The 13399-nt window shown below is 41.1% G+C and overlaps 1 protein-coding gene across 3 annotated transcripts in view; it reads left to right on the plus strand.

Annotated features, from left to right (window-relative positions):
• LOC120913738 (probable global transcription activator SNF2L1) overlaps positions 1 to 13399 on the plus strand; it is a 241285-nt gene that overhangs the window by 86285 nt on the left and 141601 nt on the right. For all 3 annotated transcript variants that reach the window (XM_040323922.1, XM_040323920.1, XM_040323921.1), the window contains exons 12-13: positions 799 to 920; positions 4420 to 4572. In XM_040323922.1, coding sequence (XP_040179856.1) covers positions 799 to 920; positions 4420 to 4572 — 275 coding nt within the window. The remainder of the gene's footprint in view (positions 1 to 798; positions 921 to 4419; positions 4573 to 13399) is intronic.

Here is a 13399-nt window from a genome sequence, read left to right on the forward strand (position 1 = left end):
TTTGACTGACAGCAGCAGAAGCCTATGGCTTGTGTGTCTCATGTGAGACTTGGAAGTGAAGGGAGAAGAGCTGCAGCTGCGACAACACTGGATTGTGAGAGGAGTCGGGTAAATGTTTACAATTCGTGGAGAGTTTTTTTACCATAATGCAGAGAATGCTTTAAGGTTAAAAAATTCAATAAAATAAATTGTGACATTAGAACCACTTTAAGTGATTGGGACAATTTTTATTGTTTACTTTTTTTCAATTTGATTCAGATAAATGGGATTTATATATGCGGGGCAGGAAACAGGCTTAAATGGCAAGTATGCTGTAGCCCACCCTCCCTAGCCTCCTCAGCTGTTCTGTACTATTACCCCACCACCACAGGCTGTCAGGGCAGCAGCTATGCTTACAACCTTCGGCTGCAATTCTCTTCTGTGGTGGTTACATTAAAGTGACAAGTCATTCCTGGAAAATGATGATCATTAAGAATTGGACCTTGTTTTCTTTAACACTAGATGGCAGTGTTGTAATATATTTTACCAAGCCATGATCAGTTTCTATTTTGGAGATTTTTAAATGTCTCCCAGACATTTTCCTTCTGGACAGTATACATATAGGATGCCTGCTTACTTTGAGATTCTTAGGGTTGCTATGTTTAAGCATGTATCAATTTCTAATTGAATAACAAATTATGGAGGGACACCAGCATATGTTTTAGTGCTTGCCTCACTGAATAAAATATGATTAGATTTATGTGCACTGTTTTCAGCAGGACACATAACAACAGTAATGCTTGTATTCTTCTGTGATAGGTTCAAGGGTCCTAATTTTTAGTCAAATGACCCGACTGCTCGACATTCTGGAGGATTACTGCATGTGGCGTGGCTATGAATACTGTCGCCTAGATGGACAGACGCCACATGAAGAAAGAGAGGTAAAATCAAATGCCTTTCTCCTGCAGATATACAGAGCTCGATTAAAAGATTTTACAGTCCTGTCTGGCATCCTATCTGTGCTTTATACACTGTGATACCTAATTGACCAACTTACCTGTGAATCTGGTTAAATAAGGTTTCAAAGCTGAGATTTCATCATTTAAACATATAGAGAAATAGCATTTGTCGCACAGTAAACAGTCATGCTTAGATTGTAATACATGTTTTTATGCTTATAAATATGTTCTTGCTTTGTTAAGAATTGGATTGTCAGTAAATGCATTTTACGCCATCCACTGATAGCTCTGTATACTGTATATGCATGATATGTCCCTTTTGGATAAATTGCCATCTTGCACCTAAAAATAGTGATCATGCATTTTTGTAGGCTTCATACAATTCTTCAAATCTGCAGTTATGTGCACTTTCTTAACTATATTTAAAATTATGATTCCAAGCTAGCCTTAGTAAACATTAAAATGTGTTTGTCTATTTCTAAGAATTGGTTTTACTAGCACTGGACTGGTTTCATCAGAACAACATGGGCTTTCTAATGTATTCATAAATGAGTCACATTACAATATAGCAACACAATATAGCGAGGACTATCGTATAGTTAATATAAATGTCTATTTGCAAGGCACTATATAATAAACAGAGTGCCGTGACCTTGATCAAAGGAATTATATAAGTTATAGAGCCCTGTGTTCCAGCAACATATAAAGGGCAAAAGTAATTTAAAGGTCATAGAACAAGCCCAGTGGTGTTAATTATACTGTATAATGAGTTTCCTTTATCATCCAATGAGGGACACAGGAATTAGGGTCCATGTACACTAGGTGGCAGAAAAAAGAGGCAGAAAAAACGCTCATATTGGCTCGTATTGCACATGCGTTTATGTGCGATTGCGATTATAAGCTTTTTTTCCAAAACATTCCCCATTGCTCTTTTTTCACTATAATCAATTTATACCAGAAAACGGCAAACATGCCTTTTTCTGCGCAAAAGCCCCTCTCAAAAATGCACCTGTAATGTTTTTTTTTTCCAGCCTTAAAACATAGAGTTGTTTCTACAGGCTAAAAGAAAAAAATGGCAAACATCTGTATAGGTAAAAATTTCTATGCCCAGTGTGCATAAGGGCCTTTACTTTAATGCATTCCTTGCAATAAGGTAAAAAATGTTTAAGTGTCAGCCCTCATTTGATCCAGCGCCGTGCATGTCTGTAGCTCTTGTCTCCCCTCACTTCCAGGTCCTGCTGGCTTTGCTGGGGCTTTGCTGGGGCACTCCCAGTGCTGTCAATTAAAGCCAGTGACGAGGGAGCACAGGGCAGGTAAGTATAGACATGTTTGTTGTTTATTTTTTTTTAAATGTACCTTTACAATCACTTGGGTTGTACTGCTGCCTACAGGTGGTTTAGACACTAGCAAATAAAAAAAGTTAAGGGCTATTCCTTGTGTAACCCCACCTCTGTCTATTATGTCTAAATTTTTTGCTAGTTTCCTGGGAGTTCCTAGGTTCATAGGTTGACTGCCTTTGCATCAGTTCTGCTGAGAAATAAATCAAATTATATTTTTACGCCTTTTTTGTTTTTATTTAATTTTTTCTTTAATCAAGATACTCGGTACACCACAGATATTTTTTCACTTATGCTCCACTGCAACTAAGAGGAGGCACCATCTTGCTGCTACTTCTAAAGCACCAAATGGATCTCTGGTTCTGTTCCACTGATAGGAAGTTGAATTCTGTCCTTAGATTTGAATCTGAGTTAACTGGTTTACCCCTCTGTCCTGTGTTGGAGGTAATTCTGATGTCGCACCATGTCAGTATGGAATGAACTCCCATGGGAAGATCCTTCCACCGTTGATGTGATATGAAGTAAATGGCTGGAGCCTTGAGTTTTACTGTGATAGTATATTACAAGCCTCAGAACTTGTTTCCTGCATAGGAATGATGTCTATACAAATGCATAGGGTGCTCTGGCTAAATGTGTGGGACGTTAATGAGGCATCTAAGGAACAGCTGATTTGTCGTCCCTTTGAGATATGTTGTCTCTGTGGACCAGCACTTGACAAAGTCTTTGACAAAGCATGCTCACCGATCCTCTGAGTCTAACTCCCACTCAGACCAGAGGTTCAGAGATCTGCTAATGCCTTCAGCAAGTCTACAGTATGAAGGTGCCCCCAGTAGACAGCAGACAGAATTCTCTTGAAGGACCCAACTCCTGCAGGATTCCACAGATTGAAACCTTACAGATATGAATGAATGAATGAATGAATGAATGAAAAACTTATATAGCGCAGCACATGCGAACTAAATCGCCTCTGGGCTATGGCTAGGTCTATGGCTAGTGTTAGTAACTATCAGTCACCAGTAAGCAAGGCTGACAAGATTAGATCCTTCCTGTGTACCCTCTGGGATAGTGGATTCTTCCCTAAGTGTCACAGTACTCCCCTCTCCTTCCCATTGAGGAAATAGGGGGATAATGGTAGTTTGCCCCTTTTACATCGCTTTTTCTTCTCTTGTTTACCCTTGTTCTTCCTTAGTCTCCCTGTCTTGCCAATTGGGAGGCTGGACTTAAAGTGAGAAATGTAGGCAGTTTCTATTTGAATTTCTGAATCCCTGTGTCTCTCAATGCATGATAAAGAAAACAAGATTTTTGTACCTACCGTAAAATCTTTTTCTTTAAGTCCATTGAGGGACACAAGTCCCATCCCTCTCTGTTTATAGGCCTTCTGTACAGCTTGCTCACAAAACTGAGTCATAATGGTTAGAGGTGGAGTTATACCAGGGAAGTTGTTCAGTTTTTTTTTTCTCCATTTGCCAGTGTCCAAAACTCCTGTAGGAGGCAAGTATAACTGTTTCGGAATTCTTTATTTCTTGTGTTCTTCAATGGACTTCAAGAGAAAGATTTTATGGTGAGAAGACATACAAGTGATGGTGGAGTTCTCTGTTTTACATAGACCTAGTTTATAAATATTCATGCACTAAGCAGACAAGGAGCTCGATAATCAGTGTCCAAATTAAGCAATGTCTTGGTCAATTCTAGTAATTTATCAATCTTGTAATTTGAGCAGATTGGAAAATGAATGGGAGTAGTTGTAGGTTGCAACTGACTTTTCAATATGATACTTACCATAGGGCACAAAACGTTGTGGTTGTACTAGATGTCTGTATTTCTCTTGACATTTAAGTAAACCTTTCTCAAGTGTTTGTTGAAAAATCCAGGTGATTTTTAACAGAAAGATATTTAAAATTTTAGGAACAGAGTATCTTATATCTTATTAGTATGTTAAAGTTCGGTGGTGAGGAGAAATGGAAATTACTGTTTCAGACATTTTACATCAAGGATCTATGTGTTAATAAATAGCTGAAAGTCTTGAAAATATAATCATTATATGCAAAGATATTCTTTCAAGTTTCTAGGAATTATTGCACAAAATTAAACATATGCAATGTTTAAGAACATAACTAATATGTTTATAATTATTTTATTACCAGGAAGCCATAGAAAGATTTAATGCACCTAACAGCAGAAAATTCATCTTCATGCTGAGTACCCGTGCCGGAGGCCTTGGAATAAATTTGGCAACTGCTGATGTGGTGATTTTGTATGATTCAGACTGGAACCCTCAAGTCGATTTACAAGCAATGGTTAGGAAATACTTGCTTTTCTGGAATAACACAGTTATTATATTTTAGTAAATGGCAATATATATTTCTCTATCAGGTTTGTTAATTTTGTGTTTAGCATCCAACATATGGAGAAATATTTGGACCATGATGCTCACACTTCTAGATAATACAGTTAGAGGTTATTCAGATGACTATTGTTACCTGGTTATTCTGAATGAGTGAAAGGGTTAATGGGGTGCACAAAATGTATCTGCTCTATTGTAACTTGATATCTAGGAAACCGATACATGGGAAAACGCTATGATACTTAATAAAGTAGCATTTGTGTCTGTGCTGTGAGCCTTTATTTTATTCACCCCTCTCCGTGCCTTAGGCCCCTTTCACACTGGGCAGACTCCGTCTCAGTGGAGTCCGCCAGGTCAGCAGGAGACCTCTCCGCAGATCTCTGCTGAGCCGGCGGATGACAAGTCCCTCTCTGCTCACTGAGCAGGGAGGGACTTGTGCAGCGCCGCTATCTCCTATGGAGAGATCTAATGAAAACTGACAGCATGTCTGTTTTCATCAGATCTTATCCGATCCGTCTGATTTTAGCGGATCAGGTGATAAGGTGATCTAAAAATACTTGTACTGGGGTGGTTAAAACACAGAGCTTAGTAATGGTGCACTAGGTACAGCATAGAGGGAGCAGGATGGGAAGTGGTTGATGTACTAATCACATACAGTGGCAGGATGGAGATGAGGGGATTAAATGGGTTGTAAAGGTAATTTTTTTCACCTTAATGCATTCTATGCATTAAGGTGTAAAAACATCAGATGATGCCGCCCCCCCCCCGAGCCCCCTTTTTACTTACCTGACCCTTCGAAGAAAGTCCCGCGCTCGCCCCCGTCATCCTCATCGAAGTCGTGTCCATGAATATAACCAAAATATGGGAGGGGTGGACCTCAACGACCAGTTGTTGGCTCCATACCTAGTTGCCCATAGGCCAGACGCTGGTACAAAAAAGTGTCTGTATACTTATTTCAATTGGCATTGCTGAATGCTTTTGTGCTATACAGAGCTTCAGTATGGACTGTATCCTTCCTTAAATTCCAGGAAGAGATCATCAGAGCCCTTCTGTATCCAGGCGGTGCTTCACCTCACCATCCCAATCCAAATGCAGTAAGCCGGCTGCATGAGAGGCATTTTCCGTATGTCCTCCCTGGTACCCCTACCCAACGAGCCCCCCAAAGAAGATGTTGTGTCTGTAGCAAGCGTGAATATAGGCGTGACATCTGCTATTATTGTCCACGCTGTCCTGACAATCCTGGTCTTTGCATTGTACAGGAAAAATAAATCTCGCGCCAAATGAATTACACTAAATTATATACTTGATAAATCAAGTGACTAACTGAGTGAAGCTGCTCCCAAATAAAATCAGGTGACTGACTTGCATATATTGTGTAGTGAGGTGAGGGGCGCTATATCAAAATAGTGGATGCGTGTCACAATGTGCGTTTGAGTAGTACACAGTGTAACTGTGTGCCCAAATCTATGTGAAAAACCAAACAGATTATAGTTTAAACTCTAAGTACAATAGTGCCAAATGCTGTGGAAAATAAATAAAAAAAAAAAATTAAAATTAAATTAAAAGAATGTCCAGCAAATAAATAGTTAAGTGCAAAATGGATCCAGTGTTGTATCAAGTCCAGGTGCAAAATGCAAATAATCCAATCCCAAATCGCAGGGAAAAGTGCAAATGCTAAAGTGCTTGTGAATCTTCAAAATAGCCAAAGTGCGAGAAAGAAGTGATCCGCCTTCACCTATAGGTCACCAGAATAATAATGGATGGCTCCTTACCACACGGTGTTGACCAGATTACTTAAAATATGGTCAATCAGGCTTGTTTTAAATGAGGATCAGCAGGGTCTCATTGGATTCCAATGTCAGCGATTGCAGCAAATGGTGTACCAAGAAAGGAGAAGAGATACCACCATAGTGTAAAACCATTTAATATCCAAAAGTTAAAATTACAATGCCAAATGGCCTCTTACTGTTGCTGGTGCCCGTTCCCGGCACTGAGGCTGTAGGTGGTGGGGATAGTAAGACAAGATAAGAGATGGCCGCGTCCTGGTCCACTAGCGTGCGTTCCACCGCTAGTTGTCCATCAACCAGTGAGACCGGAAGTGCGTGGCTATGCGTGCGCGCTTGGATACCGCCTCGACGTCACGTTTCAGTTAAACCGTCTTCAGGAAGCGTATCCAGCACACGCAACAGACATCTATTATATAGGTCTGTTTATCAGCCTGTGGGAGGGGCAATCGGATCATGTGACAGCCTCTGTCCCAGTTACCAAAGCTCACATATTAAACACATTATGGCTGTGCAAACTGTCTCCAATCATAAATCAATACATACATGTATCTGCTCGCTGCTTAAAATACCTGAAATGCATCTTTGAATTCTTATTTGGACATGTTGAATTTGTTTAAAACTCTGTCATTTTTAATATGCTATGCAATGGGTCCATAGTGTTCTGTGCGCCATCTAGAGGGGTTATGTGGTATTGTGCAAAATAGCACCAGTATTCTAAATCCATCTAGATGCAGTGCGTTTTTAGTTCTCCCAGTTATATTATTATTTAATATGTGTGCCATTTGCGTAGCCTGTAAATTAGTTAAAATAGGTTATAAAATAATAAAAATAATAAAAATTATACAATCCAACTCGAGTAATACAAGGAGTGTGTATGTAACTATAGTTGTAAAACAATCAAAATTCTACACTCCAAGGCTCGGGTGGTGCAAGGAATGTATGTTTTCCCTCTACCCTTTTGTTTTGTGTGAGCCCAATTCAAGATGGGTTGGCCGATGGGTGATGTGCAAACTGCCCAGCCCCTTGGAGTGGGGATCTCCCAAAATCCTCTGGGTGTGTGTATGGAATGATGCACTAAACTGTTGGTTTGCTCACCCCATAGGTCTGCCGTTCACGTATCAGTTAAAAAACAATTAAGGTCGAGCTCTATATTGAGCCCTAGTGGTCGCATAGTCCTTAGACGATGTATCCATTGAGTCTCGTTCTGAGATACTGCCTTAGTAAGGTCAGTACCACGCCAATGTTTGGTAATCCTATCAATTCCATAGAATTTTAACAGACTTGGGTCCCTGTTGTGGTACAAGTCAAAATGCTTAGACACGCTGTGTTCTGGGTACCCTTTAATTATATTGGCCACGTGTTCGTTTATTCTGACTTTAAGTTCGCGGGTAGTCCGGCCCACGTATTGCAGAGTGCACGGACATTCTAGGACGTACGTTACAAATTTGGAATGGCATGTTATCAATGGTTTGATAGTGAATTCTTGTCCAGTTACACTGGACGTGAACTTACTGATCTTTTTTCCTTGCCTTTTTGTTTTCTTACAGGATCTGCAGCGGGTGCAGTAGTGGAAGCTAGATCCGTCCAGGAAAGTGTATGGCTTTTCTGGAGGATCTGGGACATTGGTGGCTACCATATTTCTCAGGCCTGGTGCTTTCTTATAGATAAAGGTGGGATGTTTCGGCAGGATTTTGACCAAATCCATGTCTTTTAAAAGTATAGGCCAAAACTCTTTGACAATTTTCTCCACACTTCTATATTGCCTGTTGTAACCTGATATAAAAGGTACATCTTCTTTTCTGGGGGGTCTCACTCTAGTTTCCAAGAGGGACTCCCTATCCATTGCCAAGACTTCTTGCTGCGTTTTCCACAATGCATTTTGGGTATAACCTTTTTCTATAAACTTCTCAGTTAATATTGCGGCTTGTAGTTCAAAATCCGCAACATCATCGCAGTTTCGACGGATCCTCATGTATTGCCCTTTTGGTATTGCACCCAGCCATTTTGGGTGATGGCAACTTGAAATAGGCACGAATCCGTTGCGGTCCGTTGGTTTAAAATACGTTTTTGTGAGGACCCGGCTGCCCTTTTTCGTTAGCGTAAGGTCCAAAAAATGGCTGGAAGTCTTACTGGACTCTGCTGTGAAACTGAGACCGTAGTTGTTGGTATTCATTTTGGATAAAAATTGTTCCAATGATGCTTGGGGACCTTCCCAGAATAGTAAAATATCGTCTATATACCTTCGGTAATATATAAGCGATGTAATATTGTCCTTAAAAATGGTCTCTTCCTCCCATCTGTTAAGTACCAGATTAGCTACACTGGGGGCATACCTGGCGCCCATTGCGACTCCTTTGATTTGCTTGTAGAAGTCTCCCTGGGCCCAGAAGTAGTTGTTTCCCATAGCTATTTTAAGACCCTTCACCAAATATCCAATTTGGGCCTGGGGTAATGAAGATTTTTCTTCCAAGGCCTCCTTTACTGCCAGAATTGCGTCTGCTTGCCGGATGTTGGTGTAAAGCGACTCTACGTCTACAGTTACCAACCACGTTTCCTCTGAAACTGTGATGGATGCTAACGATTTTATGAGTTCTTTGCTATCCTTGAGATAGGCTTTCCCCTGTACAACTAGGGGTTGGAGAAAGAAATCCAAATATTCTCCCACTCTGGAATAGAGTGATCCTATCCCACTGATGATGGGTCTTCCTGGTGGATGGGTCTTGTTTTTGTGTATCTTAGGCACAATGTAAAGGACAGGTGTGCGAGGTACTTTGGGCACTAGATAGTGTGCTTCTTTTTCCGTTAGGATGGATTGCACCTTCCCATCTTCCACCCATAGTGAAAGTTCTAATTTAAGTTTACCCAGCGGATCTCCCGAGAGTGGTAAATAGGTGTCAGTAGCACTCAGAAGACGGTCGATCTCTCCATAATAGTCCGCCCTCTTGAGTATGACTACCCCTCCGCCTTTGTCTGCTGGGCGTACTACTATGTTTTTATTCTGTTCCAATGCTTTAATTCCCTCCATCACCAATTTGTTACTATGAGTGGTGCGTTTAATTTCCAAATCTTGGATTTTCCCTTGCACCATACTTTTGAAGACTTCCACATGATGGTGAGTCCCTTTTTGTGGATTGAATACCGAACTGTTTCTTAACCCGCTGTGTTGGAATCCTGTATTTTCTGTTTGGGGTTCATATGTGGTTTGTTTTGAAAAATGTTTTTTAATGTTTAATTTTCTCACAAATTTTTCCACATCTATGAAGGCCTCAAATTTATCCAGGCATTTGTTGGGGGCGAATTTTAGACCCTGTGACAGGACTGTTAATTCTGCCTGAGAAAGGTCTACCCCCGCCAAATTGAAAATGCCTTCCCCTAGTTGTCCCTGGCTCTTTTTCTTCCCGGTTCCCCCTCTTTTGCCTCTGGTTCTGCGTTTATTTTCGGGGGCTGGGATGAATTGGTGGGAATCTTGTAGGGCTCGTTCCAGCCCCTCCATTCCCCCCCTGGCTGCTGTCCAGGGTGTTGTTGTCCCTGTTTGCCTCTATGGTTGCCCCTGGATTTGCCTCTAGGGGGTCTCTGGGCATACTGTTGGGGACCCTGATAATAGTTGGAATAGTTGTAATCCATTGGGCGATTGTCCAAGGGTGCAAACCGGTTGTAATTGGGTGCCATATATGGAGCAGGTTGATAATTATTAGGAGGTCCTGGATGGTACCCACTATTGTATGGGGGCTGGGGTGGGGGTCCCCTCCCTCCCTGCTGTTGAGGCCCTTGTGATGTTTTTTTCGTTTTTTTGGGGGTAGAGGACTGGGTTTTGAATTTGTTAGCGGCTAAGGTAACTAAATTGTGTACTTCGATGTCTCTATCTATGGAGGAATCTTTGGAGCCAATAGGGTCAGATTTGATCTGCCATTTGTATACCTTGGAGTCCTGGTAGTCTTTGGTATCCCTGTGGTACTTTTTTAATTTTTTGTTTTTTATATTCCCATCATATTTGGTCAGGTGACTTTGGAGGGTTTGAGCCCTCTCCAAGTACTCTTTGGATCCCATAAAGGGTCCCATAGATGTTTTGAGATCAGTGATATGGGCTTCTGTGATAACATTTTTAGCCTTACGTCTCCTGATCATTAATTGTAAGAGTTTTTGCTCGCAAGCATTAAAAAATTGGAACCATTCATCTGCTAGTGTGAGATCTTCCAAACCATCATTGGGGTAAACATCCCACCTCAGCCTCCTAGGTGTCTGGTTTTTGAGAATGTACATCTCAAAGGATGCTATATCCCACCATGCCCTGATCTGCTTTTCCATGTTGAACTGGAGCTGTTTAAAGCTCCTGTCCAGGTCCACATTGGGGCTGGGTTGTTGTTGGAATATTTCCTCTATGTTGGTTTGGCGACTCTGCATAAAATTAAAAACATCCATGGCTGCGTAGAAAGGAAGCCACCCAGTGGCTCAATAGTGTACAGGAAAAATAAATCTCGCGCCAAATGAATTACACTAAATTATATACTTGATAAATCAAGTGACTAACTGAGTGAAGCTGCTCCCAAATAAAATCAGGTGACTGACTTGCATATATTGTGTAGTGAGGTGAGGGGCGCTATATCAAAATAGTGGATGCGTGTCACAATGTGCGTTTGAGTAGTACACAGTGTAACTGTGTGCCCAAATCTATGTGAAAAACCAAACAGATTATAGTTTAAACTCTAAGTACAATAGTGCCAAATGCTGTGGAAAATAAATAAAAAAAAAAAAATTAAAATTAAATTAAAAGAATGTCCAGCAAATAAATAGTTAAGTGCAAAATGGATCCAGTGTTGTATCAAGTCCAGGTGCAAAATGCAAATAATCCAATCCCAAATCGCAGGGAAAAGTGCAAATGCTAAAGTGCTTGTGAATCTTCAAAATAGCCAAAGTGCGAGAAAGAAGTGATCCGCCTTCACCTATAGGTCACCAGAATAATAATGGATGGCTCCTTACCACACGGTGTTGACCAGATTACTTAAAATATGGTCAATCAGGCTTGTTTTAAATGAGGATCAGCAGGGTCTCATTGGATTCCAATGTCAGCGATTGCAGCAAATGGTGTACCAAGAAAGGAGAAGAGATACCACCATAGTGTAAAACCATTTAATATCCAAAAGTTAAAATTACAATGCCAAATGGCCTCTTACTGTTGCTGGTGCCCGTTCCCGGCACTGAGGCTGTAGGTGGTGGGGATAGTAAGACAAGATAAGAGATGGCCGCGTCCTGGTCCACTAGCGTGCGTTCCACCGCTAGTTGTCCATCAACCAGTGAGACCGGAAGTGCGTGGCTATGCGTGCGCGCTTGGATACCGCCTCGACGTCACGTTTCAGTTAAACCGTCTTCAGGAAGCGTATCCAGCACACGCAACAGACATCTATTATATAGGTCTGTTTATCAGCCTGTGGGAGGGGCAATCGGATCATGTGACAGCCTCTGTCCCAGTTACCAAAGCTCACATATTAAACACATTATGGCTGTGCAAACTGTCTCCAATCATAAATCAATACATACATGTATCTGCTCGCTGCTTAAAATACCTGAAATGCATCTTTGAATTCTTATTTGGACATGTTGAATTTGTTTAAAACTCTGTCATTTTTAATATGCTATGCAATGGGTCCATAGTGTTCTGTGCGCCATCTAGAGGGGTTATGTGGTATTGTGCAAAATAGCACCAGTATTCTAAATCCATCTAGATGCAGTGCGTTTTTAGTTCTCCCAGTTATATTATTATTTAATATGTGTGCCATTTGCGTAGCCTGTAAATTAGTTAAAATAGGTTATAAAATAATAAAAATAATAAAAATTATACAATCCAACTCGAGTAATACAAGGAGTGTGTATGTAACTATAGTTGTAAAACAATCAAAATTCTACACTCCAAGGCTCGGGTGGTGCAAGGAATGTATGTTTTCCCTCTACCCTTTTGTTTTGTGTGAGCCCAATTCAAGATGGGTTGGCCGATGGGTGATGTGCAAACTGCCCAGCCCCTTGGAGTGGGGATCTCCCAAAATCCTCTGGGTGTGTGTATGGAATGATGCACTAAACTGTTGGTTTGCTCACCCCATAGGTCTGCCGTTCACGTATCAGTTAAAAAACAATTAAGGTCGAGCTCTATATTGAGCCCTAGTGGTCGCATAGTCCTTAGACGATGTATCCATTGAGTCTCGTTCTGAGATACTGCCTTAGTAAGGTCAGTACCACGCCAATGTTTGGTAATCCTATCAATTCCATAGAATTTTAACAGACTTGGGTCCCTGTTGTGGTACAAGTCAAAATGCTTAGACACGCTGTGTTCTGGGTACCCTTTAATTATATTGGCCACGTGTTCGTTTATTCTGACTTTAAGTTCGCGGGTAGTCCGGCCCACGTATTGCAGAGTGCACGGACATTCTAGGACGTACGTTACAAATTTGGAATGGCATGTTATCAATGGTTTGATAGTGAATTCTTGTCCAGTGTAACTGGACATGAACTTACTGATCTTTTTTCCTTGCCTTTTTGTTTTCTTACAGGATCTGCAGCGGGTGCAGTAGTGGAAGCTAGATCCGTCCAGGAAAGTGTATGGCTTTTCTGGAGGATCTGGGACATTGGTGGCTACCATATTTCTCAGGCCTGGTGCTTTCTTATAGATAAAGGTGGGATGTTTCGGCAGGATTTTGACCAAATCCATGTCTTTTAAAAGTATAGGCCAAAACTCTTTGACAATTTTCTCCACACTTCTATATTGCCTGTTGTAACCTGATATAAAAGGTACATCTTCTTTTCTGGGGGGTCTCACTCTAGTTTCCAAGAGGGACTCCCTATCCATTGCCAAGACTTCTTGCTGCGTTTTCCACAATGCATTTTGGGTATAACCTTTTTCTATAAACTTCTCAGTTAATATTGCGGCTTGTAGTTCAAAATCCGCAACATCATCGCAGTTTCGACGGATCCTCATGTATTGCCCTTTTGGTATTGCACCCAGCC

This window comes from Rana temporaria, chromosome 9 (assembly GCF_905171775.1).
Source record: "Rana temporaria chromosome 9, aRanTem1.1, whole genome shotgun sequence".
NCBI classification, from domain to species: Eukaryota; Metazoa; Chordata; class Amphibia; order Anura; family Ranidae; genus Rana; species Rana temporaria.